Here is a 26555-nt window from a genome sequence, read left to right as displayed (position 1 = left end):
GGGAAAGGGGAAGGGGAAATGGGGGAGGGGATTACAACGTGGGGATTCGAAACTTCACCAACAAGGTGAAAATTTAGGTAGCCAACCAACTGAGCTACTAAATCCCTACTCATAAATTAAATTTGATATTCCATTTTCAAGGTTTTTGGCACTAAGTTCATTATATTTTTCAAATTATGACGTCAAATTTAATTTTGTCAAAATTTTAATAATTTCCAGCATATATTTCAATTATGTGTCTGAATTCGGTTGAACCTGTAGCACGGTGGTGGCATCCTCCATTGGGGTGAAGTGTCGTGGGGTAGAATTATAAGTAGTGGATGCTACATGTTTAGTTGTTGGTTAGAGTTATGCAGGGATAAGTTATTTATTTATTAGTTATTCTATATTCTTCGTGAAATAATATATAGATTTCCTAATAAATTAGTATGCTGAGATTCTAAATTGCTAACTAAGCACAGTATTTGATGTGTTAGAATTTTATACATCGCAACGACCCCCTGTTCTCTAACTTCCCTAACATAAAAATATATGTGATTTATTTTCGTACACATTCTACAAAAAACTGTCGTGCCAAACACACCCTCATATTTTTTTTGTCAGTTTCAACGACTGAATAGTCTGGGATCTCTTCTAATCACTAGCCCCACTGTGATTCATTCTCTGAATTAACAAAAGTTGTCACCAAGTTAGTCCCTAGTAGTTAATTCAATCATATTATCTACATTTGATGTATATTCTTTCATCATCTTAAATTGGTTTCTGATTTTCCACATTTCCTTGTTTTGCACTTAATTTACATCTGATGTTTTATCAGAATCCCACAATTTATGTTTTGCTAAAAACCAAGTTATGTTTTGCCATTTGATTGACTTACATTTTCTTAATTGTCTTGTAGTTTGGGTTACAATCATTTGAGTATAGATGGCCAACAGAGCTCCAGTTAGAACAAATAGCTCAGCACTCATTGCTATGATTGCTGATGAGGTAATTCCACAAATTAATCTTTCACTAACAAAAGCAATGTGCTTTCATATTTATCTTTAAAATTGGTATTCTTGGCATCTTTAATGTAAAACAAATTACAATGTTAACTTCCTTTTGTCAAGGAGATTCAACATTTTATATATACTAAACAATAGTTTTCCCTATTTGCGCAATATGATTTTCCAATGAGAAATTGACATAAATAGCCATCCACCGAAATAATAGTCAGCAAATGTAATTTTTTTGCAAATTGATGTATAATATACATAATAGTGTATTTTTTTTTTTTTTTGTATATTTGGCTAGCGAATGTAATTATTTTTTTTCCGACTAGCCAAATGCGTAAGTTTCCCTCTTCCAATGAACCCCATTGATTGGTTGTTGGCTCTGCCAAATGTATACTTTTTGTATATTGATGTATAATATACATATTTTATGCAGTATAGTGTATATTTCTTGTATATTTGGTTAGCAAATGTAATTTTTTTTTGTCGGACTGGCTAGATGTGTAACTTTCCCTTTTCCAATGAACCCCCCCTGATTTGATTGTGGCTCTGCACTGTTACCCCCCCCCCCCCCCCCCCCCCTCCCTCTCTTTAGTGGGCTTTCCCGGTGCAAATCTGTATAATTCATCGGTGGGCTTTGGGTACGGGAAACTTAAACCAAAAAGGAAAAAAATTAAGTTGATGTCTGGTCTCTTTATCATTTCTGGTTAATGAGCTTTATTTATTCTTTTGAGCTGAGGGTCTATCGGAATGGAGAAACGGCCTTTCTACCCAAAAGGTAGGTGTAAGGTCTGCATACAGCCTACTCTCCCCAGACCCACTTGTGGGATTACACTGGGCATGATGTTGTTGTTGTTGTTATTGGTTAACGAGCTTTATCAGTTCTTGTTCTTAGTTTATTATAGGATGCCTTTATATGTGTGTAAATTGTTGGTGCTTCTTCCTTCTGTTCTTGTCTAAGGTTTTATGACATAATTTCTGAACTGCTGATGTATGACAAACATTTAATTTATTGATTTGGATGCTTTGGTTAACCATGCCTCACTTTTTCTTGAATGGATTCATAGGAGTAAATGATGGTGTATAAACTGAATTGTATCATGGAATTGAATGCGTTCTTAAATCTTATTTCTGAACAAACTACAATGTAGAAATAGTAGACATCAAGTATACAGTTAGTGTTAACTATTATGGAACTTTCTCAACAACTCAATTCCTTTTATCTTATGGCAATCACAGGGAAATTTTGGAATTTAAAATTCATATTCTCATTAGTGTACTTGCTGACTTGTTAAAGGCAAAGCTATGTGAATGGGGTTCTATTTCTGTTGTTCTTAATTTGCTGTATAAATGCATTGCATGCAGTAGACATTGATATCTGTTTGTCATCCTGAAGCTTTTAGATTATTAAATGCTGAATGTACATTTAAATGTATGGAGATAAATAGACATTCATCTGATGGAAATAACTTGTTAATGTAGGATACAATCACTGGATTTTTATTGGCAGGAGTTGGCAATGTTGATTTGAGGAGGAAAACTAACTATCTTATTGTGGATTCAAGTATGTTTTCAACTTTTTGTTCTCTCTAATATTTGATTTAATAGCTGAAGAAATTATGAAACTAGAAAATCAAGATTGCTTGATTAGGATTATTAAGTCCTTGTCAGTGATGGAGCTTTTTCATTTTGTATCACTCTATTTTATTTTTGAAGAAGAATATAGCTTATATTTCCGTTTCTTATGGTGTAGAAACAACGGTGAAGCAGATTGAAGATGCTTTTAAAGAATTCACCACAAGGGAGGACATTGCAATTGTGTTAATCAGCCAATATGTGAGTTTTTATTCTATTTTTCTCTTGTTTTTATGGCAGATGCATGGCATCATTTCAACTGTTGGTTATATCTTTGTCATGGAGAATGTTGAACATTAATTATTATGTTAGTGCTAATCGGATGTATGACGGCCTAGCTTTGAACTTGTGAAGTACCTCATCACAGGGCAAAATTTAATTGTCCTAGACCCAAAGGTAGCTTGATATGAGAAACCGGATTGAGAAGTGGAAAATAAATTAATCAGTGTATGATTTAGGAAGTTGAGCTTCATAAAAAATCTTTATGTGATATTTTTCCAAAAAAATTAACGTGATAGTTCCACCACTTGCTTAGTATACTTGTATTTGCAAAGTCGACCTTGAATGGTGTCTAAAAAGCAAAGTTGAGGAGTCATTGGCTCACTGCCATATAATGCCAACTTCTATGACTGCAAAGAGAAGGGCCATTTGTCCAATATGAGCTTGTGCTCTGCATTTAATAATGAGGACATAAATTACCTGTTAATTGCACCAAACAACTTAAGAGAAAGTACAAACACTTTCCATTGGCTAAGGGTTTGCTTTCTGCAGTCAGAACCAGGTTGTGAACAGAAGATTTAAGATGATTTGGAGGACCATACCTTTATGCATAATGTGGAACATATGGCTCGAAAGAAATTGGAGACTTTTTGATGATAAGAAACTTCACATTTCTTCTGTTAAGGATAGATGTTTACAAAGCTTATACTTTTGGTGTAGGAGTAGATTGATTGATAATTTGTCCCAGTATCTAGAGATGTTTGAGTGTCTGGGAATGTAATTGTCTGGTTTTCTTGAAATTTTGGTACCTTCTTGGTACTTTTTCATTAATGGAATTACCTTACCTTACCAAAAAAAATGTTTCGGTGACTCCAGTAAAATATTTCAAAATGTACTACCTCTAGCTAAGATCGAGCATTCTGGTGACAGTAATCAATTCAGTATTTCTGAACTGTATTTGTTTTCTTCAAATATTAGCAATTTATATGTTGTGCCTGCGTCTCTTCAAGGGACTAGCTGCTCCTCTTTTGCCTCTATTTGTAGTTGTTCTAATTAACTCTGGATCCAATAAGAGCTTGCTCCCATTTTGCGTCAAACTTTAGCTAATATAACATTGGTTTTTCATATTCAGGTTGCAAACATGATTAGATTCTTGGTTGATAGTTACAACAAACCAATTCCAGCCATTCTGGAGATTCCTTCTAAGGACCATCCATACGATCCTTCTCACGACTCTGTTCTTTCACGAGTGAAGTACCTCTTCTCTACTGAATCAGTGGCATCTGAAAGACGATGAGTGAAAAATGGATTATATATGTCATATGCCCCAATCATTAGTTCACCATTTTATTATGTATCTTCTATTATTATTGTCCTAAGATTTATTCATTAATCTTTCTTGTGTCTTAACTCGCTTTAGTCGTTCTGCCACTTATATACTGCATCTGTTTTCACTGCTTGCGTGAATACTTTATCTTTGTAATAAGTTGAATGTTGGCCTTTCTATTGAGTTTGCACTTATTGTACGATTGATCTTGGGATGGAGTTTTATTGAACAACAAAAATGTATGTGCTTTCTGGATGCATTGTGTTTATGGATATAATGTATGTGATTTAAATTTCCCTTAAATAAATAAATTATACACAATTTACGAACTTGTTCAAGTTTGCGAGTAATTACGCATTTATTGATCAAAATTGACAACATAGCCATGTAAGGTTAACTATGGGGGTGATCATTCAATTTTCACTTTATTGTACCAAAGTCACTAAGTAATTTATTTAACTTATTTAACAAAAAATTACTCATCTTACTGAATTTCACAAATAGTTGCTAAACTATTTTTTTATAACAAAAAAGTAACTCGATTTTTCCTAAATATCACAGAAAGCCAATAGTGAATGCAACGCCTTCTTATGAACTTTCTGTGATATTTAGATAAAATCGGGTGACTCTTTCCTTAAACAAATTGTCTTATGACTTCCTATGATCAGGGGCACAGGAGCGTTATCTGGACCCCCTTCGGCGGTAAATTTACACTGTATATAAGATTAAAACTAACTTTTATACATATATAGTAGATGTTGAACCCCCTTAGCTTCTTCGTGTATTTAATTCTTCGTATTTTCAAACTCCTTAATAAAAATTCTCATTCTGCCCCTGCCTATTAGACAGGGTAGAATGGTTCTTCCATTACCACGACAAAAATATATAGGCCCGATCAAAAAAATAATCTTTTCGTTACGGAAAATAAGTTATCAATTTTAATGGGGTCATTTGCACGATTTCCCTTCAAAGGCACTGGTCTTTAATTTTTTCCCTTCGCCTAATACCTTGAGGTTTTGGGTTCGAAACCCGGCTTAGTAAAAAAAAATAAAAAATCACAAGGCAGAGGTTTATAGCAAAATTAGGCCTATTCGGGCAAAAATTAGGCCTTAAGGCAAACTTTTACTCAAAATTAGGCCTTAAGGCAAAACTCTACCTTAAGGCCTAACTTTTGCCAAAAACTACGCCTATTCGGGCAAAAGTTAGGCCTTAAGACAAACTTTTGCCCAAACTCTGCCTTATAAGGTTCAAACTTTACCTTAAGGTAGAGTTTGAACCCAAAACTTTGTTTTGCAATTTTTTTAAATTTTTTTTGACTAAACAGGGGTTCGAATCCGGAACCCATGAGTTTTTAGGCGAAAGACAAAAATTAAAGATCAGTGACTTTGAAGGGAATTCCGCGCAAAAAAAAATGATTTTAATGCAATAAAATAAAGTTTTATAAAGTCACGGGTTTGGGTCAAAGAGATGGAGGCCCAAAATAGAGCCGACAATGGGCTTTTGGCCCAAGTATATAGACTTTTCTTTTCAAAAAAATACTCCAAATCCCAGTTCTCCATTGAGAAAAGCACAAATTACGCAATCGTTTTACTTTTATCCCGGCCTTTTCACACTTACACTTACACTTACACATTCACAAATTTTGCACTTCAATCCACACAAGCTTTTGCTCAATAAGGTAAATTTAATACTCTTTAATCTTACTCTTTTATGCTTTTTTTTTAAAATGTTTATTCTCCCTTTGTTTTCAGGTATATTTTTTTCATTTCTTCTTTGTGAAATGTATGTATTGTTATAATTTCCAATGTGGAACTGATTAAAGGGACTATGAAGTGTTGGTGCATGTATCAAATGAATAAGTGCATGACTTATATATATGAGGTTTACCATTTAACCTAGTTAGTTGCTACTATAATTTTACCCAGTGGCGGAGCCAGAATTTTCTCTAAGGGGTGTCAAAATATAAAGAAGTAAATTCACGAAGAAGCCAAAGAGTGTCAATATGTAATATATATACATAAAAATAAAAAAATTTACCTAGCTACACAGTGGAATTTTCCGACGAAGGGGTGTCGGTTGACACCCCTCAACTACATGTGGCTCCACCACTGATTTTACCTCAAGTGATCATACCATTGTAAATGGAGCAAAATTTAGTGGGCGTTTGGACATAAGAATTGTGAAATTTGGAAAAAAGTAGTATTTGTTTTCAAGTTGAAAATAGTATTTGGAAATTGGAGTTGCGTCTTTGGGAGGAAACTAGTTAAAAGGGGTCTTTACAAAATGAATAGAGGTGTATGACCCTATGTATACATGGACGATTCTGAAATAACACAGAGGCGATCTGTTATATTTTGTAGAGGGTCATTTAATCAATTCACCTTTTGTGTTTGGACATAAGAATTGTGAAATTTGGAGGAAAAAAAAAAGTAGTTGTATTTGTTTTCAAGTTAAAAATATTATTTGGAAATTGGAGTTGTGTTTGGAAATGAATGCAATTTGGATTTGTTTTTGGATTATGTCCAAACAGTAGTCCAGAATAATATTTCGCAAAAAAAAAAAGTGAAAACTATCCTTGGCCAAACGGGTCCTTACTCCTTAGTATGGGGACTAAAAAAATGTAAGTGTCACAAGTAAGATATGGACCTAAGTCGAGGGGATTCAATATCTTCCACACACACACACACACACATATATATATATATTACTTTATCCCTTTTGCACGGTGTAATCTTTTGGCTAAGGGGATTCTATTGAAGCCCCTGGTTTGATATCCATACACGAGGTTTGAGTTTTCTTTAACCTGCAATATGAACATAGCGCCCCCAACAAAAGAGACGTCAATACAGAAAGAATTGTACTCGTATATAAGGCAGACGGGACAACATATGTGGATCGGAGTCTAGCTTTGTGTTAAGGCTTAAGAGATGCCTTTTTGGCTTTTTCTCCTTTGTAATAGGGAAAGGTTAATAAAGCTCTTACTAGGGGAATTTGAAGGTCTTATAGATAATGGGTTTGAGAATTGTAATATGAAGTCCCCTTTAAGATGAACAGATGGTTTAAATTTCATCACTTGTAGCAATTTAGGATTAAAAAAAGTAAACCAAAATCTGAAAATTAATGTTATTTTTTAAAACAAAGAACAAAATGAACGTCATTTAGTATTTCAGTAATAAAGAAATGATTGAACTGTTTCAAGACAAGAGATATACTAAATCAATGCAGAGTCGATAATTTTAGCTTTAAGTACATAGTATGTAGGATTACCAAACGCTATGGGGTGATCTAACTAATGAATTTGACAAAAGAAACATTGTAGTTTTGGTCAGTTAGATTCCAATTATTAGCACAATATACATATATATTCGGACGTCTGAACAAATCTCTATTTGTATCTGTTATAAAAACTCTACTTTGCCTTCTTTGCTGGAGTTTGGTATATGCTCCAATGATGTGGTACTAAACCGCGGATGGTATTTCATTTGTGTATGCATTCATGTTTGAAGTGAACAGCGTTAACGCCGAAGAATTGAAGATTCTATTGTGATACTAGAAGGAGAGTGACTGTCTGCCACATTAGTCTTTCCTAATTTTTATAACGAATGGTGCTTCACTATGCAAAGTTGGTTCTTTGACATAATATTTCTCTCCTGAATAACTGCTTGGTTTGGATCTCTGCATAAAGGGAGAGTTGTCATTCTTCTTATTGTTGTGGATGAAGCCTTCGTTTGCAAATCTGAGTAGTTATATGGAGTCACGGCATCTTAATCAACTCCATTGAAAATGGAAAGTGCTATCTCAATGGAATGGCAATATAGATTAATAAGATTGTGAGATTTTGCAAGTGATCCTTGTTGTATCTGCTGTTGTTATCTATCTTGGGTGCATGCCCATTAAATTATTGTGTTTTTTTCTCTTGATACAATTGGAGAAGCCGTTCGGACTTTCACAGGTTATAGGAAACATGGAGCCTATAACTTCAGGGGTAGAACAAGTTCTTATTAGCAATGCTTCCCAGAAACCTCGCATTCTGCTAGCTGCAAGTGGAAGCGTGGCAGCTATCAAGTTTGCAAATCTATGTCATTGCTTTTCTGAATGGGCAGAAGTCAAAGCAGTTGTAACAAAAGGTGCTCTTCATTTCATAGACAAAGTGTCATTTCCAAAAGACGTCGCCGTTTATACGGATGATGATGAATGGTCCGCTTGGAACAAGGTAGGTGATAGCGTGCTACACATTGAGCTCCGTAGGTGGGCTGATATCATGGTTATTGCTCCTTTGTCAGCAAATACGCTTGGAAAGGTGATATCTCTTTATATCTTTTATTCATCAAAAACTTTCATGATATTGGATATACATTCCACTGCAGGAAATGAATTTCGTTCCTTATACTAGTTAACTGTGGTGGTATTATGAAGTTCAGATAAATGTCAAAAAGTGACTAATTTGACTGAGGATAGACAACTCATTGAAGTTATCATGGAATTTGGCACCCTGGAAACTTGTGTGCCCATGAGTCCATGACCAAGTATCCTGAAAAGATCTGTGGCAAGTGTGGAATTCTGTAAACAGATATCCAGAATTTTCATAATTAAAATAAAATATATGAAGGATCTGTGTCTCATGGTTATAAAGTCGTTTAAGGTTACTAGTTTTTTGTTTTGTTTTTTGGTACACATAAATTACCATGTATATTTGTGTTGTAGATTGCGGGTGGATTGTGTGATAACTTGCTGACCTGCATCGTGCGAGCATGGGACTATGATAAACCTTTTTTTGTGGCACCAGCCATGAATACATTTATGTGGAATAACCCATTCACAGAACGGCACCTTATGACAATTGATGAGCTTGGTATCTCTCTCATACCACCAGTATCAAAGAGGCTAGCCTGTGGAGATTATGGAAATGGGGCAATGGCAGAGCCTTCTCTCATCTACTCAACTGTAAGACTCTTCTTAAATTCCCGATCAGAATCGGGTAGCAGCACCATCTCATGATATATGGATCATGAAAGTTCAATAGTTGTTGATGTTCACCACAAAAATGTTGTTCCAAGGATCCTACCCTGTATCTGGTACAATTTCCTACATGGCTTGGCATGATGTTCTTCTGCCTGTTGTTTTGTCTCCCTGCTATCTTGTTTGTACTCTTCAGAGCTACTTGCTTTCTAGGTTCACTTTCATTTTGTGTGGAGATATCATGCAACTCCAAGTAGTAGTAGCTGCTAAAAGTGGATGTAATCATGGAAAGACGTGTAGAAAACAGTCGCAGCTTCTTGATTAGCATAGCGAATGATGCTGGAAACTCTTATCTATTTTGTGAGTAGGTTTTACTTGTACAAATTTGTTGATATCAGGCTTCTTAGACTATGTAAAACTTTACTGCTTCCTCCGATTATTTGAAACTTTATTGGGAGTTCACTTTGATAATACAAAGGTAAACCATGTGAACAACTGAAAGATTTATTGGGAAAAAAGGAGTGATTTTTATAAGTTTTAAACTCTTATCTGGGTGACTTTACTTTCCAATGAATCGAGGAGAGCCTGCAGCAATAAAAGAAATATGCACCAGCCGGGAATCGAACCCGGTTACTATTTCTGAATTTCAAAAAAGAGATAAAAATAACAGGGGATATTATGTGATTTATTAGTATTCGAAATCTTAGTTGGTATTCAAAATATCCGATTCAAATAGACAAAGAGATGGTTGAATCAAAAAATTTTGTTTCAAGTTCCATTTTTTCAGAGGGCAAGGCAATATGAATGTTCTATCATGTTCCATCAATACTCTAAAGGGGTTATACGATATATCCGGTGTGGAAGTAGGCATGGCAGGGTACTATTCTACCACTAGACCACTGGTGCCTTGTTATTAATGTACATGCAAAGAAGTATAGTCAGCTTGTTTAACTTTAAAGGATTTGGCGAAGCACAGGATGTGCATATTTTTTTGTATATATAATCCATTATACGTGGTTACTGGTGTTGCATTTGCATACGTGGTAAAGTGTTCTGTTTTCTATTTTTAAATGTTGCATACAACCACAACAATAACATACCCAGTGAGTCTCACAATGTGGGGTCTGGGGAGGGTAGATTGTACGCAGACCTTACCCCTACCTTAGGTAGGGAGGCTGTTTCCGGAAGGCCCTCGGCTCAAGAAAAAGCTTAGGAAAGGTTAGATACGAGTAAACAATTCAAAGCAACTATGAAAATGAAATCAACGAATGTGAATAAGCCATGATAAACCATTCTGTGCAAACAAATACTCACAGAAATCAAGGGAGAAGAAACTAAAGATCAATGCAACTACTCGCAAGAAAGGATAAACGCGACTACCTACTAACCTTCTACCCTGATCTGAGTTCTCCATATCCTCCTATCTAAGGTCATGTCCTCGGTAAGCTAAAGATGCGCCATGTCCTGTCTAATCACCTCTCCCTAATACTTCTTCGGCCTACCTCTACCTCTTCTGAAATCGTCCATAGCTAGCCTCTCGCACCTCCGCACTGGGGCATTTGTGTCTCTCCGCATCACATGCCCAAACCATCTCAGCCTCGCTTCCCGCATCTCGTCCTCCACCGAGGCTACTCCTACCTTATCTCGAATAACTTCATTCTTAATCCTATCGCTCCTAGTGTTCCCACATATCCATCGCAGCATTCTCATTTCCGCCACTTTCATCTTCTGAACGTGAAACTTCTTGACTGGCCAACACTCCGCCCCATACAACATAGTCGGCCTAACCACCACTTTGTGGAACTTGCCTTTGAGTTTTGGTGGCACCTTCTTGTCGTACAACACTCCGGAGGCAAGCCTCCATTTCATCCATGCACCAATACGGTGTGTGACGTCATCATCAATCTCCCCATTCCTTGTATAATAGACCCAAGATACTTGAAACTATCTATCTTCTGTATGACCTGGGTGCCAAGCTTCACTTCCACGTCATCCTCATGCACTATATCGCTGAACTTGCACTCCAAGTACTCTGTCTTGGTCCTACTCAACTTGAACCCTTTAGACTCTAGAGTTTGTCTCCAAACCTCCAGCTTAGCGTTAACTCCGCTGCGAGTCTCGTTAATCAGAACTATGTCATTCGCGAATAATAGACACCATGACACCTCACCTTGAATTTGCCGCGTTAATTCATCCATCACCAAGGAAAATAAAAATGGGCTAAGAGCTGATCCCTGGTGCAACCCCATCATAACTGGGAAGTGCTCCGAGTCTCCTCCCATAGTCCTTACCCTGGTCTTAGCCCCATCATACATGTCCTTGATCGCCCTAATGTACGCCACAGGTACACCTCTAGCCTCCAAGCATCTCCATAGAACCACTCTCGACACTTTGTCGTATGACTTTTCTAGGTCGATGAACACCATGTGTAAGTCCCTCTTCCTCTTCCTATACTGCTCCACCAGTCTCCGTACAAGATGAATAACTTCTGTAGTAGAGCCTACTACAGCTTAAATGTTGCATGTGATACTTAAATTGCCTAAATGTAGATTCATTTTTAAATTTTGGACCAAAAGATTATATTTTTCTCACTTTTTAGTTTACAACTTTGTTTTTTTTTTTTGGTTAAAAAGATACTACTAATATATATATAAACATATATCTACATACTAGCTACATTAGCGTTTACGGCTTTGTTTTTTTGTGACGTTACTTAAAGTTTCTAAAATTTCATTGTATCTCTATATAATTGCACTGGGATAATAATTGTGCTATTTCTATATTAAACCATATATTCTCATAATTTCTTAATTTATTCTCTGCTCGGGTAATTATCCTTTGTCTATTGTTTGTTTTTGTTTATGAACTCAATTTACTAACTCTTCTGTAGAATTACTTTTATACTTATTAGAGGTCAAAATAAGAACATCTCTTTGGGGCATTACGTTTCTATTTCGTCTTATTAATTGATCTCCTTTACATCTGTACGAGGATAACACATTTCTTAAAACCAAAAAAAAAAAAAAGGTCGTACATAATATTGTACAGTTAATGTTAATTTTCGTCGTAGTAGTGTACAACTTTATATCCTACTAGTCTACTACTACTACTATACTTTAAATAATATTTTAGAGAAGTCAACTGAGAGAGTATCTTACACTTTGAAGGCAATTAAGGAGAGGGGCCTGCATTAAACAGCATAGATTAGCGAGACAAGTGTACATGTGGGACCATGTGACGGCCATTTAAATTGGTTTGAAGTACAATTAATATTAATTACAATAGTTGACCAACTCGCAATTTCCAAGTTTAAAATCCCATTTTCTTCCTTTTCTTTAATTTTACCACCTGTCAAATTAATCATTTATTTACCTAATACACAAAACAAAAAAGATATGTGAGTATCAAAATTTCCCTAAACACGAATAATTAGAGTGAAGTGAACTGGAACTTGGAAAGAAAAAGAGAAGATCCATGACGAAATTAAACTTTGATTTTTATTTTGTTTTTGGCTTGTCATTTTCTCGGGTATTTTTCTTTCCAGGGTTTATTAGTTTAGCTGTTCACTTAGGTGGTATTAAGGAAAACTAATTCAATTTGTTTCTTAAGGAGGATTATGTTTAAGTTATTCTGAAAATAGTGGTTTTCTGATAATAAAAAAGTAAAATATAGTTTACTCCAAATCTGAATTTTTAATCCAGCATTGAACGTGACGTAAGGTCCTACCGACATATTCAGGACATAAAATAAAATAATTTACGTAGAGTAAAATCCTAATCACCGCCAAATTTTCTCGCGCCCGCCAAAAGAATTGGGGATTTGTTTGCTGATTGTGCATTTTTTATATTTCTAAGATACGGCAAAGGTTGGAGTTTACAACTCTATTTTACTTTCAAATAGTGAGATTCACGGCGAAGTCAAGATTTAAAATATAAATAAGTAAACAGACAAAAAACGCTAAGAGATAGCAACATCTATTATATATATAAAAATAGTTTTAATCTTATATAGACAAAAATGCTAAGAGATAACAACATCTACTGTATATATATAGTTTTAATCTTATATACATAAAATTTTCTACCAAAGTGGTTGGGGTGAACCCTTGTATCCCTTACCTCCGCCTCTGGCTGAAATAGTCGGAATTCCTTCATCCTTAATAAAAAATTTTGTATTTGGCTACATGAATTAATGGGAAATTTTAGTAGTACAGTTGATTGACTACCTAAATTTTCACCTTATATTTCTTAGGGTTCGATTCCACCTTATAATCCCCTCACTTGTTTTCCTTTCCTTTCCCTTATATAGAATTGACAATTTTAAAAAAAGAATAGAAAATCTTTTAGCAAGAAGTGTTTTAACCCTACCAGTGAGCGTGCTCAACATGAATATTGAGCCGGTCGATTTCGAATATGGAATAGTTCAACAAAAAAAGAAAATAATGTACCGACCAGATTTCACTAAAATACTTTCTTTTTAATTCTCCTTCGTCTTAATTCTCCGGCCTACTCATCTCTCAAAAAATGTAGGAAAAAAAAAATTTGCTAAACTTTTAGAAGGAAAAAAGAGTCATACCTATAAAAAAAGAACAAAGAGAATGTATACTATGTACACTGAATAAATACTTGAATAAATAAGTTGAAATGGAAAAACTGGCTCTAAGTTCCCTCTTGAATAAATAAGTTGATGGATCCTATAAACGTGCCCTCAATATTGGTATTTAACATGCTAGCTACTACGTGCGTCCATGTTCAGTCAACTTAATTAAATCTCTTGGTGAGGCAAAATTAACAGAACATCATTTCCAGTTTATTAGAAAAGAAAAGATCAAGAAAATCGTTGTTACAACCAAGATGACTTCTTTTTCCAAGAAAAAAACAAAGCTTTCCAAAAAAGATGCTAATGAACTTGGCAGCTTCTTTCATTCTATCCTAGCTAAACTTCTATTTCTCATCCCTATTACAATCCTTTTCTTGCTTCTAATCTTCTTATGGTCGTCTTCGTCCACCATTATTTCAGGTAAAATCATTCATCTTTGCTTCCAATCGCGTAAACTCAATGATCTTTATTGCATTTCTGCTGGCACTCAATCAAATCTTGATGTCCAAAATTCCCTTTCAAATGGTAGTTTCCCATCCGTTAACGGTGCTACAACACAGTTTATCGATGACTTGCAACAAAAATCAACACGTCTTGGCATACCGATCCCACCAGGGTACCATGCTTTTAGAAATGGCATGGTTAAAAGCGACGAGGAATTGCTAGTAGCTTATAACGACGTGGAGGATCAATTAGAGGTGCATCGATCATGGACATCATCAACGAGCCAAAACCATAACGAGACAAAATGTGATGGTAGGGGAATTTATGTGTATGAATTGCCAACAAAGTTCAATAAAGACTTGGTGTCTCAATGTGCTGATATAATTCCATGGGTCGATTTATGCAATTATTTCAGCAACGATGCAATGGGTGAGCCGGTAAAAAAGCTAGGAAAAGGATGGTACCAAACTCATCAGTATTCATTGGAGTTGATATTTCACTCAAGGGTAATGAATCATCCTTGTAGAGTACAGAACAAAAGTGAAGCAGAGCTATTTTATGTGCCTTTCTATGGTGGACTTGATGTCTTGAGATGGCATTTCAAGAATGTGTCAAATGATGTCAAGGACTCTTTGGGGCTAGAACTTGCAAAGTGGCTCGAGACGCAGCCAACTTGGTTTAAAAGATCAGGTAAAACAGAGGCGAATCCAAGATTTAAGTTTGACGGATTCAACCTTTTAAAGTACTAAGCACTGAACTCATAATATGTATATTTGTGTATATTGTTTGTATATTCTGTGTATACAATATTTATATTGCTATTATTATTATGAGCGATCCAAAAATGTAATTATACCTTTGAAATATGGGTTCACAATTCAATGTTTGTTCAAATATATTGGTCTTTTTACATAAATATTTTATGTTCTGTGTCGAAAATACTGGTTCGATTGAAGCTATAACGTGTGAGCTACATTTGTCTCTGCAGGTAAAGATCATGTCTTTGTTCTTGGAAAAATTTCTTGGGATTTCAGAAGGTATAGCAACTCGAATTGGGGAAGTAAGTTTTTGGAGCTAGATGAAATGCAGAATCCGGTGAAGCTATTGATAGAACGACAACCTTGGCACCTCAACGACATAGGAATACCTCATCCAACTTTTTTCCATCCACAATCGGATGATGACATAATAACGTGGCAGCTAAAACTCATCAAGGAAAATCGTAAAAGCCTCGTGAGCTTTGCTGGTGCACCAAGGCCTGATGCACCTGAAAGCATTAGGTCAATCTTGATCAACCAATGCATTTCAACCGTAGAATGCAAATTCTTGAATTGTAGTTCGGGTGCATGTGATCAGCCCGAGTCCATCATCGAGTTGTTTATGGATTCTGAATTCTGTCTACAGCCTCCAGGCGATAGTCCAACACGAAAATCAGTATTTGATTCGCTTATATCGGGTTGTATACCGGTAATATTTGATCCATTTACAGCATACTATCAATATCCTTGGCATTTACCGGAAGATCATAAAAAGTACTCAGTTTTTATTGATCAAGAAGATGTGAGGAACATGAAAGTCAATGTTATGGAAAGGCTTATGAAAATTACTGCAAGGGAAAGAGAAAATATGAGAAGGTATATAATTTATGAATTGTTGCCTGGATTGGTGTACGGAGATCCAAAATCTAAGCTGGTGAAATTCCAAGATGCATTTGATATTACAATGAATAATCTGTTTAAAAGGTTGACCAGATTGGAATTATGATAAATATATTTTTGTGTTGGTTTTTGTTGCTTCAGTTAATCACATGTATCTTACTTTTGTACCAGGAAACCGAGGAGATTTTCATGTCTCCAAGGGGAATAGAAATTCTAATCATTTAGCTCACTGCTTCTGACTCAAGTACTTTTTTGCTTCCTTTAAGTTCTTTGTCATAATTAAAAACTAGATTAAACTCCAAACAGTAGTGAAGAAAGGAATTCTGTTAAAAATGTTTTAAGATTTAATATATATATGTGTATGAAGTAATATTTGACTTATATACACAATGTAATTTCTCGAGGAAGAGTGTTCAATTGCCTCCCTTAGCACCGCCATATACTTAATTCTATTTCTTATCGCGGATCACTTCTATAGTCTCATAGATAGTTCTTAATTTTCTCCCGCTCTTTTTTTTTTTTTTTTTTTTTTTTCTCTTCCTTTTTCCTTTGCTTTTTTAGACAGTAAGGAAGGGATCTTCCATCTTGTAGGTAGGTACAAATAAGAGAGAATAGCTAATCAATATCATTACATGAATTAACAAATGCGATCAATTGCACAATCCCTATTCTAAAAGGGATCTCCTAGTGATTCAAGTGATCAACTAATTATTAGTCGAGCACGAGCCAACAAGGTAATTTGGTCTTGGCAAATAAAAGGGCCTTCTTAGTGGAAATTGGGGTGTACAAGCTAATACAAATTCATTTTTTTGCGCGGATTGTCCTTCAAAGGCGCTAGTTTTAATTTTTGACCTTCGGCTTAAAAAGTGGTCGAAAATACCCTCGAAGTTCTGGTCTTTAAGGCATAACTTTTTCGAAACCTTTGCCTCGTGATTTTTTTTTTTTTTTACTAAGCTGGGGTTCGAATCCAGAATCTCGAGTATTTTCAGCCATATTTTTAGGCGAAAGGCAAAAATTAAAGACCAGCAACTTGAGGGGCAAAAATTAAATGCCACCCCCAAAATAGGGGCAGTCGTGCGAATTGCCCATACAAATAAGAGGCAAAAATTTCACGGGCTCCTTATTTGATTGCCCCCATTTAACTTGTATTTCTAAATTTGTAGAAGTTTAAGAAAAATACTTTGAAGAAATGAATCTTGAATTTTGAATATGAACAGTGAGTTTTAAATTAGCTAGGATTATTGAAAAATCTTGAAAACATTGGCAAATCACCATTATCACGACATGGGTTTGATAGCTTTTTTGTTGTTGTTGTTGTTTTGTCAAATTGATAATTAGGGTTTGTTTTATGATATTAGGAACATATGTTTCGCATTTGAGCTTATTTGAAGCAAATTAGTGTGTTGAATTGTTGACATTCGACGAACAAGTTTCTGCTTCTAGGCAAAAATAATAATTCAGTTGAACATCTGCACTTCAGATGCTCATTTCTTAAGTGCATGAAAATTATTAGCTGCACCTCAATCATCTGAGTTTAAAATCAAATAGGGTGTGTTGGAAAAGCTTAAAGACATTAACAAATTATCATTAATTCAAAATGAGTTTGTTATATTTATTGTTATTTTGGTACATTGATAATGATTGAGGTTTGTTCTTTATAATATTTAGAACTTATATTTTATATTTAAGCTCATTGGAGTAGATTTGAGTGTTGAATCATATATTAAATAGTTGAAATTTAAGAGCAAGTTTTTGTTTCTGGTGAAAAAAAAAAATTCAATTGAATATATGCACTTCAGAAGCACACATCTTAGATGCAGAGGCGAACCCACCTGGAGCAGTGGGAGGGGACATGCACTCGGTAAGTTTTGATTTTTTTTTATATATATATATATATATATATATGTATATATACCTTGAGAAAAGGTTGATATATTCAATTGTGCTCCCTGAAACACAAAGACCATTTGGGGGACACTAGTCGATGGTGCAGCTCAGCTTGCTCTTGCACGCGACATCATGGGTTTGATGAGCCCAAGCAGCTACATCTACATCACTTTTTTTATTATTTAAATGGATTTTCACCACCTCATCAACCCCCCCCCCCCAACCCCTTTTTTATTTAATTAAAACACAAAATTGAAAAGTAGAAGCCCTAATCTCATATGTCTTCCACGCTACTTTAGGGATGTTGACAGTTTGGTTAAAACTGAACCAAACCGATAGTTGTCTGGGTTTCTTTGATTTGATTTTGAAATTTTAAAACCGATAATATTTAGTTTGGTTTGGTTTATTAAAAATAAACTGAAGAAAAAATTGAACCAAATCGACAAAATAATATACACAATTTTTATAATTTATATGTACACAATATGTTATATTTTTATAAATAATTTTAAATACTTTGTTTACTTTTTCATCAAAATTTTCTTTATTTCTATTAGGCTAATGAACTTGACACATTAAGCCCATTTCTTAAATGAAATCCATGAATCCAAACTTCTCCATTTATTCAAAGAAACAACTATGAATTTACCTAAAAAAGTTATATTTTTATAAAATTTTATTCACTTGATTAAAGCTTATAGATCTTTAAGACATTTTCTCCATAATTCATGAAAATTATAGGTCCCACAATAAAAGGGTAATAACGGATTAATCATAAGTCGAAAAATGATGGAAAATTCTTCCCTAATCGTACGAAAAAAGTGAAAGAGAGAAATACCATTAAAACTGAAAAACCGAGCCAAACTAATGGATATATATTATATTTGGTTTGGTTTTAATAATTAAAAAACTGAATAAATTGATTTTGTTTTGGTTTTACCCAAAACCCGACTCAAACCGACCCATGAACACCCCTACGCTACTTCATCAGAACAAAACAAAAACCCTTTTCCCAAATATTTCAAAGTTCCACACTAATCTTCATTCTTCAATCTTCACCTACTTCATCAGAATTTCGACTGCAAATTGGTCAGGGTTTCTTCTATTTTAGTGTGTGATTCTCATATTGCGTTTTTTTTTTTTTTTTTTTTTTTTTTGTGCTATGAAAGGAGGGGTGTGATTCCCCTATTGAAAATGTCGTATTTACTTATAATTTTTTTATGAGGAGTGTGATTCCTCCATTACATATTATTTATATTATTTATGTTATGCTATGAAAGGAGAGGTGTGATTCCCCTGTTAAAAATGTTGCGTAAATGACTTTGCTAGATAAATTCACCGAAGTTCAGTAAAATTTGGGGAAATAACTCATCAATTAGTACACTTTTATAGTCGCGCATGCCGTGCATCTCATATAGACAGCGGCTTTAATTTGCTTGGAGTTTGGAAATTAATTAATTATGCAGGGTTAGGGTAATAGGATTAGGTTGATTTTGTGATACGTTAGAAAACCCTATAGTAGTATATATTGACTATTGTTTCCTGTTTGTACATTAATGATTGCTATTTAGTCTGGGGAGCTAGGAATCTTGCCTCTTGGCAAGGCAGGTACAAATATGAAACCTGTTTTCTAGGGGTTTAATGGTTTACTTATATTCTTGATGAAATCTTTGCTTTGTAGGAATTTCTTGTTGATTCTTGTGAATTGAAATGGATGTATTTTTGAATAAATTTAATTCTTCTCAACCAAGTTCAAGTTCTAGAGGCGATTCATCTCGTCTTATAGATGTGTTTGATGTGACGCCACTTAAATATGACGCCGGAGAAAGAATACTGTCACGACTCGACCCGCCATGACTGGCACCTACACTAACTCCTAGTGGGCGAAGTAATACACTTAACCATCTACTCATTCAAAGTCCATTTTTACTTAGTCAATTCATTCGGTTCACAATAAATTAAACGCAAGATTAAGTCAAAAGTGGTCATGCCATAAAAAAATAATGTAAATGCGGAAGTCCTAACTATTACAGCCCCAAAATCTGAAAGTCACCGTACAAGGACTCTAATCCAAAACATCTATAAGGAATCTATACTGTTTGAAATAAATAAACATTAATGTCTGGAATAGAAATATACATTAAATAAAGGAAGATCTTCGGGCAGCCTGGCACGGATAGAGGCTCACCCTCGATCTATCAGCAAATGGCCTTAAGCTAAATATGAAGTCGAGTAGCAGTCTCTGGATCGTAATCTGCACTAAAAAAGAATGCAGCAAGGTAGAATCAGTAAAAACACTATGTGCTGGTAGATATCATAGGCCGACTAAGATTAGTATCATGCATGAATCATAAAATCAATAAAATAGACAGACCAGTCAACAACACAATCAGATAACCAACAATCAAGTCCACCAATGATATTAACAATCAAGTCCACCAATGATATTATCAATCAAGTCAACTAAAGCAAGCAATGGAATAAACCTCATCACGACATTGTCACTTACTCATTCACTGATCACTCATGTACATACATGTTAATTGGTGTCTTTGCCCAATAGCTATGACCTGCAGGGGACCCATGGTATCCATGTACCCTCGCTTCGGAATCTTACCTCGGATCACGAGCCGTTAACATAGGCCACATCCTCACCCCATGTCAAGTGTGCCCCAAAATCTAGGTCATATCCTCACACCCTTTCAAATGCGCCTTTTCATAAACATATGTGTGTGTGTATGTGTATATATATTGTCACATCACTTTTAATGAGCGATTATCAAGTAGTATATCTTATTCATCAAGAAGATCATATTAACTTCTCACCACAATTGTCATCAAATTATAGAGTATATATATATATATATATATATATATATATATATATATATATATATATATATATATATATATAGCACCACAAATCGAATAATGGCATTTAGCCAACATTATCACTCAATCAATAGCATATAGGAATTCCAATTACACATTATGCCTGAATACTAGACATGCTTTCTCATATCAATCTCATAACACATACAATTAACTAATCAAAGTCTAACTCAAATAAATCGTAACCTATCTCAACTGCAGAACTTGAACAATGCGAATCACTCCGCTATAGCCGCTCTCTTCAGTAATGCCTCGGAACACTCAAAGTCTAGCAATTAAAATGCTAAATATGTCACAATCACTCTAGTCAACAATATCAATTCAATGAACATACTTCCACTTTACCCCTTTTAAATGGGTGAATGCTTTCTAGGTGTAAATCATCCTAACATTAGCCTTAGCAACCATAAACTATCAATTCATAAGGTTATTAATTCAAGTTATATCTTACAAGCAATTTCTATGGTCAAGATACCATCTTTATGAAACTCTAAGTCTCAATTTACTTAGCTCATGTCTCTAACGGTTCAATTCTTGATTAGAAAGTGATAACAAAAGCCTTTAGGTGATAATCAAACAATAATATTCATAAACCACCAACTATTAAAGGTCTATTAAGTTCTAGGGTTACTAGTCCTCAATTCACCATTGTAGACCCATTAGAATGATGATAATCTTAGAGATGAATGCGTAATGAAGGAAGGAAGGATTGAGACTTACCTCTCAAGAATATTCTTGCCTTAGCCTTAGAATTTCACCTTAGGTGCTCCTTGGAAACCGTTTTGGAGTTTTATGAATAAAGAATTCGGACTAAGTGTTTAAAAACCCGGGATTTTGCCCCCATCGACCGGTCAGCGGTAGTTCTGTTCGTTGCAGCCGTCTCACTATAGCGGGCAAGGTGTCACGACCCAACCGGAGGGCCATGACGGGCACCCGGTGCTAACCCACCCAGGCACCTCTTATCGTACATTTATATTCCCATCTAGGTGAGCCACATGGCCTACTCATGATTTCTATACATCCACAATATTACTCACATCGGGCAACGACATGCATATATATCATCATCAACAACACTGCCCATGTCCATATACACAACTATCTACGAGCCTCTAAGAAGAGTATGTAACATCATATAGGCCCGACACGACCCCTCCATGCCCATATGTATGTACACAAAAGAATAATACCCAAAAGCTGCAGCTCCGAATCAAATGGAGCTCCTCTATGCAGTCTCTGAACAAACAGTTTATGGGTCAAGTCTATCTCCCTGTCCACCTGCGGGCATGACACAGCGTCCACAAATAAAAGGACATCAGTACGAATAATGTACTGAGCATGTAAATCATGATCAACATCATAATAGAAACGTAAGAAATAACATAAGATAGATAGGTCATGAGATAATTAAGCCATTTATACCTCTAGCGTTGTTCATCGTATTTACTTATTCCCTTTTTAATGGGAACCTTCCATTTCATACATTTATACTTGTAGTAGTATCATACCCGACCATAGAGTTTCGGTGTCTTACATACTTGTAGTAGTATCATACTTAACGTTCACCGTCGAAGCTTGGAAAATCTACATTTAAAAGGATTCATACCTTGGTTAAGCCTTAAAGATACTCTTAAATCCAAACAAGAACAATTCATCAGTTAATGAAAATTGGGCAGCATTTCCCCTATTTCATCGACTTCCACCATATTACAAAACAACTCCCAAATAACCATAATAACATCTACAATATCATAATCACGTAGTCACATTCCATTAAGTCTTCCATATTCATTCTCACTTTCAACTTACACTAACAACTTCATACCAACACTTTGCACATTTTTCATAGAACGCTTTATCATCATCATTATTACCTTTTATAGCAAGATTATATCCATATCATACTAAGAATCATAACTTAAGTTAGCTTACTACTCAAAAACATCATAAAAACTACATTTAGAACTCATCTTCTATTTTCTCCTTTTACCTAAGTTGTTCAACAACTAAACGTTCTTGATAACATGTAATAAGCATGAAAACTAACATTTTATCTCATAAGAATGAGCTTTGGAGCAAGCTATCAATTTATATGAAAACCCTAGCTTCAATATCCAAAGAATTCTTGAAGTCTACTAACCCTAGCAAGACTTCTAACATATGAATATCTTGATTCTTGCCTCTTGATCTTTAATATCCCTTGGATTTTGGCTTGGATTAGTTTATGGAGTTGAAGAGAGGGTTTTTGGAGAGCTCTTGGATCTGATTTGAGAAAATAAGATGCCCAAATGAAGTGGAATGAAATATATAAAGCGTAACTTAAAATCCCGTCGAGCAATCCTGCGCCCACTTTGACGGGCCGTCAAAATTCCTATGGGCCGTCAAAATGCTCCGTAGAGCTGCCCAGTCAAACATGGCTCACTGTGACTATTTTACACTAGGAAGGTGCAATTTGACGGGTCGCAGAAATTTCTGTGGCCCGTCAAAATATTCTGCGGCCGTCAAACTGGTCCGTCAAAATTTTTTGCTCGGACAATCTGTCTTAAAACACCCATTACCTTTTACTTCGATGTCACATTGACGAACGGTTTATTGCGTTGGAAACTAGACTCGATGAACTTCAATTTGGATAAAATAAACGTACCAAAAATCCTCATATTCTAGGAGATATACCTCTCCCAATTTGGACCAAAATCCTGTCCAAAAAATTTGCCAAGTTTTCCCAAAGTTCCGACAAACTCCATTCCTTAATTTGCTTGTTCTCAAATCGTTCCATAGCTTATTTCATGGGCTTAAACCCCCATTACCATAATATGGGAACATATAATCTCATATATCCTAGAAGGTAACTCCAGTTTCCACGATTAGGACAACTAACACCTAACGAATCTCAACGGACGAAACTACGAGGTGTAACACAAGGGCCTGCTGTAGAGGACCTCCAACTTTGTCCACTTTCGCGGTGGCGATCATGGACCCGCCATAGTGCGAGTGCTACAGCGGTCCAGTGTCTGCCGTAGCGGACCCCCCCCCATTCCTATATGTCCACGGCGGCGAGGAGCACGCCACTACAGCGGCCCCACCGTAGCGGTACTGTCCGCCGCAGCGGTGCCACTGCACCTGTGAGCTCGCTAATTCCACCCGTTTTCCACCCTACCACACAACGCTTCATCTGAGGCGTCACAAGCACAACCAAAACATGCACATTAATGTAAAACACACCATACGGACTCACCCGTGGCCTCAGAATCCCCAACGGAGGTCTAATTTCCCATGTCGCCCCCCCCCCCCCCAAATGGACTCAACACAACCAAATAATAATCACAAAAAAGCCAAGTTTTCAGTTCTTAGACTTCTACATTTGAGTTTCTATCAGTTCATTCTACCCTTGGAAGGTTTTATTTGGTAGGGCGATCCTAGATTTTTCTTAAAAATCAGAAGGGTCGTTACAAATACCTATTAAAAAGTATAGCCCTAGGATATGAGATGATGTGAGATGACACTATATTTATAAAGGGGCTTGCCAACCGGATGGTCCTGCTCATATATTCCCTCAAACTGTAATCGGGACAAAAATGCGTCGATTTGTTCCGGTGTGGTTCGAGGGTTCATATTGTAGGTGGATGGAGTATAGTATGAATAAAGATATTGTATTTTGCTTATGTTGCTATTTATTCAAAAATAACTATGTAAAGGGAAGCGCCAGTGATTCATTCACGAAACTCGATTTTACGGCTTAGAATAGAAGTTTGGAAAGATTTACTTTAAAGTAAACAACGTCCATAATAGGTGTTTCAATAAGATGCGAGATTTGGAGAATCAGTTTGAATCGATTCGAGTTGCTTTTAACAAGCAATTTAAGGAAGACAAAAGTGACCAACGAATTCGTTTAGATGCCTCAATTAATGTGGCAAGGTTTCTCTTGGAATTCAGATTGTCTTTTTGAAGTCACAAGGTTTCTCTTGATATTCGGATTGTCTTTTCAAAGTCATGATGATAGTGAGTCTTCGAAAAATAAAGGACTTTTTCTAGGGCTTTTGGAATGGCTTGCAAAAATGCTTTCGGATCTGGATAGTGTCATATTAAAAATTATTGTGATGACTTCTTTAAAAATTTAAAAGGAGATTGAGAGTGTTTGTGCACAAGAAATTGTGAAAGCTATAATTGATGACTTGGATGGAGATTATTTCGGGATATTAGTTGATTAGTCCAAGGACATCTCGCATCATGAACAAATGGCCCTTGCTTTTTGGTATGTTGACAAACAAGGCAATGTGAATGAGCGAGTTATTGCTATTGTTCGTGTTGGTGATACATCGGCACAATCGTTGAAGGAAACAATAAGTTCTTTGCTTATGAGTCACTTTTTAAGTACATCCAAAATATGTGGACAAGGCTATGATGGAGCTAGTAATATGCAGGGACATATGAATGGTCTTAAAGCTTTGATTTTGTAGGAAACTCCATCTGCATATTGTATTCACTGTTTTGCTCACCTATTACAATTGACTCTTGTAGCTGTTGCCAAAAAATATTTGCTTGTGGATGATTTCTTTGGTATTATTGTTAACGTGTTGAATGTGTTTAGAGCATCATTTAAGTGTAAAGATCAACTTCGGGACCATCAAGCAGAAATGTTAGAGCAACTGCTACAGAGCGGTGAAGTTCAAAGTGGGAAGGGTTTAAATCAAGAGCGAGGGCTTCAAAGACCAAGTGACACTTGTTGGGGATCGCATTTTAGAACATTGGATAGCTTTGTTATTTTATTTTGATCTATATCTCATGTGCTTGATGCGATTGAATGTGGAAGTTCTAACGTTAGTGAGAAATTGCAAGCAGTAGGTTTTTTTAGTATGATCAATGAATTTGAATTTTTTTTCTTACTTCACTTGATGTTGAAAATATTTGTGATGTCGAATGAGCTCAGCGCATCTTTACAGAGGAAAGATATTGATACTTCTTGACATTACTAAGGAAAGATTACAATCGTTGAGAGTCGACGGATGGAAACCTTTGATGAATTACATTTCCTCATTTTGTGATAAACATGATATTTCGGTACCCATATGGGCGAATTTTATATCCCTGGAAAGTCAAAGCGTAGACCTAGTAGTGTTACTTATTCACATCACTTATATGTTGATCTCTTTTATGCTATAATTGACTTGCAACTTCAAGAGCTCAACAACCGTTTTGATGCTGTGAGTGGTGACTTGCTTCTTGGTATGGCAAGCTTGAATCCGGCTAATGATTTTGCTAATTTTGATAAGGAAAGAATAATGACACAGGCCAAGCATTATCCATAAGAGTTTGGTGGATTGAAGCTTCGAGACCTCAGTTTCCAACTTGATACTTTCATAATATACACATGCGACGTGGTGATTCTAGATTCTCTATTTTGAAAGGAATTAGTGATTTTGCAGAAGAATTGGTTAATGCAAATCTTGTGGAGACTTATTCTCTTGTGTACTTACTTGTGAAGTTGACGTTGATTTTACCTGTCGCTATAGCAACTGCAGAAAGAGCATTCTCATCCATAAAGCATATCAAGAATGAACTGAGTAGTAGTATTGGTGATAAACTTTTAAATAATTGTTTAGTTTGTTACATCAAGGACATATTTGTAAATATAAGCAACGATACTATAATGACTGTTTTCAGAAAATGAAAGTGCGTCGATATCAAGTATGAATGGATGATCTACTTTTGCTATATTGGTACTAAATTAACGACATTTGATTATTTTGAAGTTTATACTTTGCTCGTAATTTATTGCAATTTTTAAGTTTTAAGAGAGTTGCTGGCCTTTGTAGCTAGTAATTGACATGACTATGTTAAAGATAGTGATGTCTACCCTGTTTTCAAATTCTGGGTCAGCCTTTGCTTAGATGTAGGAAAAATGGGTGTACTTCCCTCATATATTGTGACTTTCCATTTCAGATA

General features: G+C 35.5%; 3 protein-coding genes across 5 annotated transcripts; all 3 read left to right on the top strand.

Annotated features, from left to right (window-relative positions):
- The first annotated feature begins 512 nt into the window (after positions 1-512).
- On the top strand, positions 513-4387 carry LOC132603844 (V-type proton ATPase subunit F-like). 2 transcript variants are annotated; one of them, XM_060317124.1, is made up of 5 exons: positions 513-732; positions 899-987; positions 2475-2556; positions 2746-2828; positions 3979-4387. In XM_060317124.1, exons 2-5 carry the CDS (start codon positions 925-927, stop codon positions 4141-4143), a joined length of 393 nt encoding a protein of 130 aa, XP_060173107.1. In that variant the 5' UTR covers positions 513-732; positions 899-924; the 3' UTR covers positions 4144-4387. The 2 variants fall into 2 exon arrangements, with proteins under 2 accessions (XP_060173107.1, XP_060173106.1); XM_060317123.1 differs by having other exon boundaries at positions 517-688.
- Positions 4388-5734: 1347 nt separating this feature from the next.
- On the top strand, positions 5735-9526 carry LOC132603842 (probable phosphopantothenoylcysteine decarboxylase). Of its 2 annotated transcripts, none has more exons than XM_060317121.1 (3): positions 5735-5851; positions 8126-8473; positions 8878-9526. In XM_060317121.1, the coding sequence occupies exons 2-3, from the start codon at positions 8138-8140 to the stop codon at positions 9169-9171; spliced, it is 630 nt and encodes a 209-aa protein (XP_060173104.1). In that variant the 5' UTR covers positions 5735-5851; positions 8126-8137; the 3' UTR covers positions 9172-9526. The 2 variants fall into 2 exon arrangements, with proteins under 2 accessions (XP_060173104.1, XP_060173105.1); XM_060317122.1 differs by having other exon boundaries at positions 5737-5851; positions 8133-8473.
- A 4459-nt stretch (positions 9527-13985) lies between these two features.
- LOC132602446 (xyloglucan-specific galacturonosyltransferase 1-like) lies at positions 13986-16051 on the top strand. Its single transcript, XM_060315294.1, has 2 exons — positions 13986-14865; positions 15164-16051. The coding sequence occupies exons 1-2, from the start codon at positions 13986-13988 to the stop codon at positions 15937-15939; spliced, it is 1656 nt and encodes a 551-aa protein (XP_060171277.1). The 3' UTR covers positions 15940-16051.
- Positions 16052-26555: the final 10504 nt, after the last annotated feature.

Source organism: Lycium barbarum, chromosome 7 (genome assembly GCF_019175385.1).
Source record: "Lycium barbarum isolate Lr01 chromosome 7, ASM1917538v2, whole genome shotgun sequence".
In the NCBI taxonomy this organism is placed as follows: domain Eukaryota; kingdom Viridiplantae; phylum Streptophyta; class Magnoliopsida; order Solanales; family Solanaceae; genus Lycium; species Lycium barbarum.
This window is presented reverse-complemented; position numbering and strand designations above follow the sequence as displayed.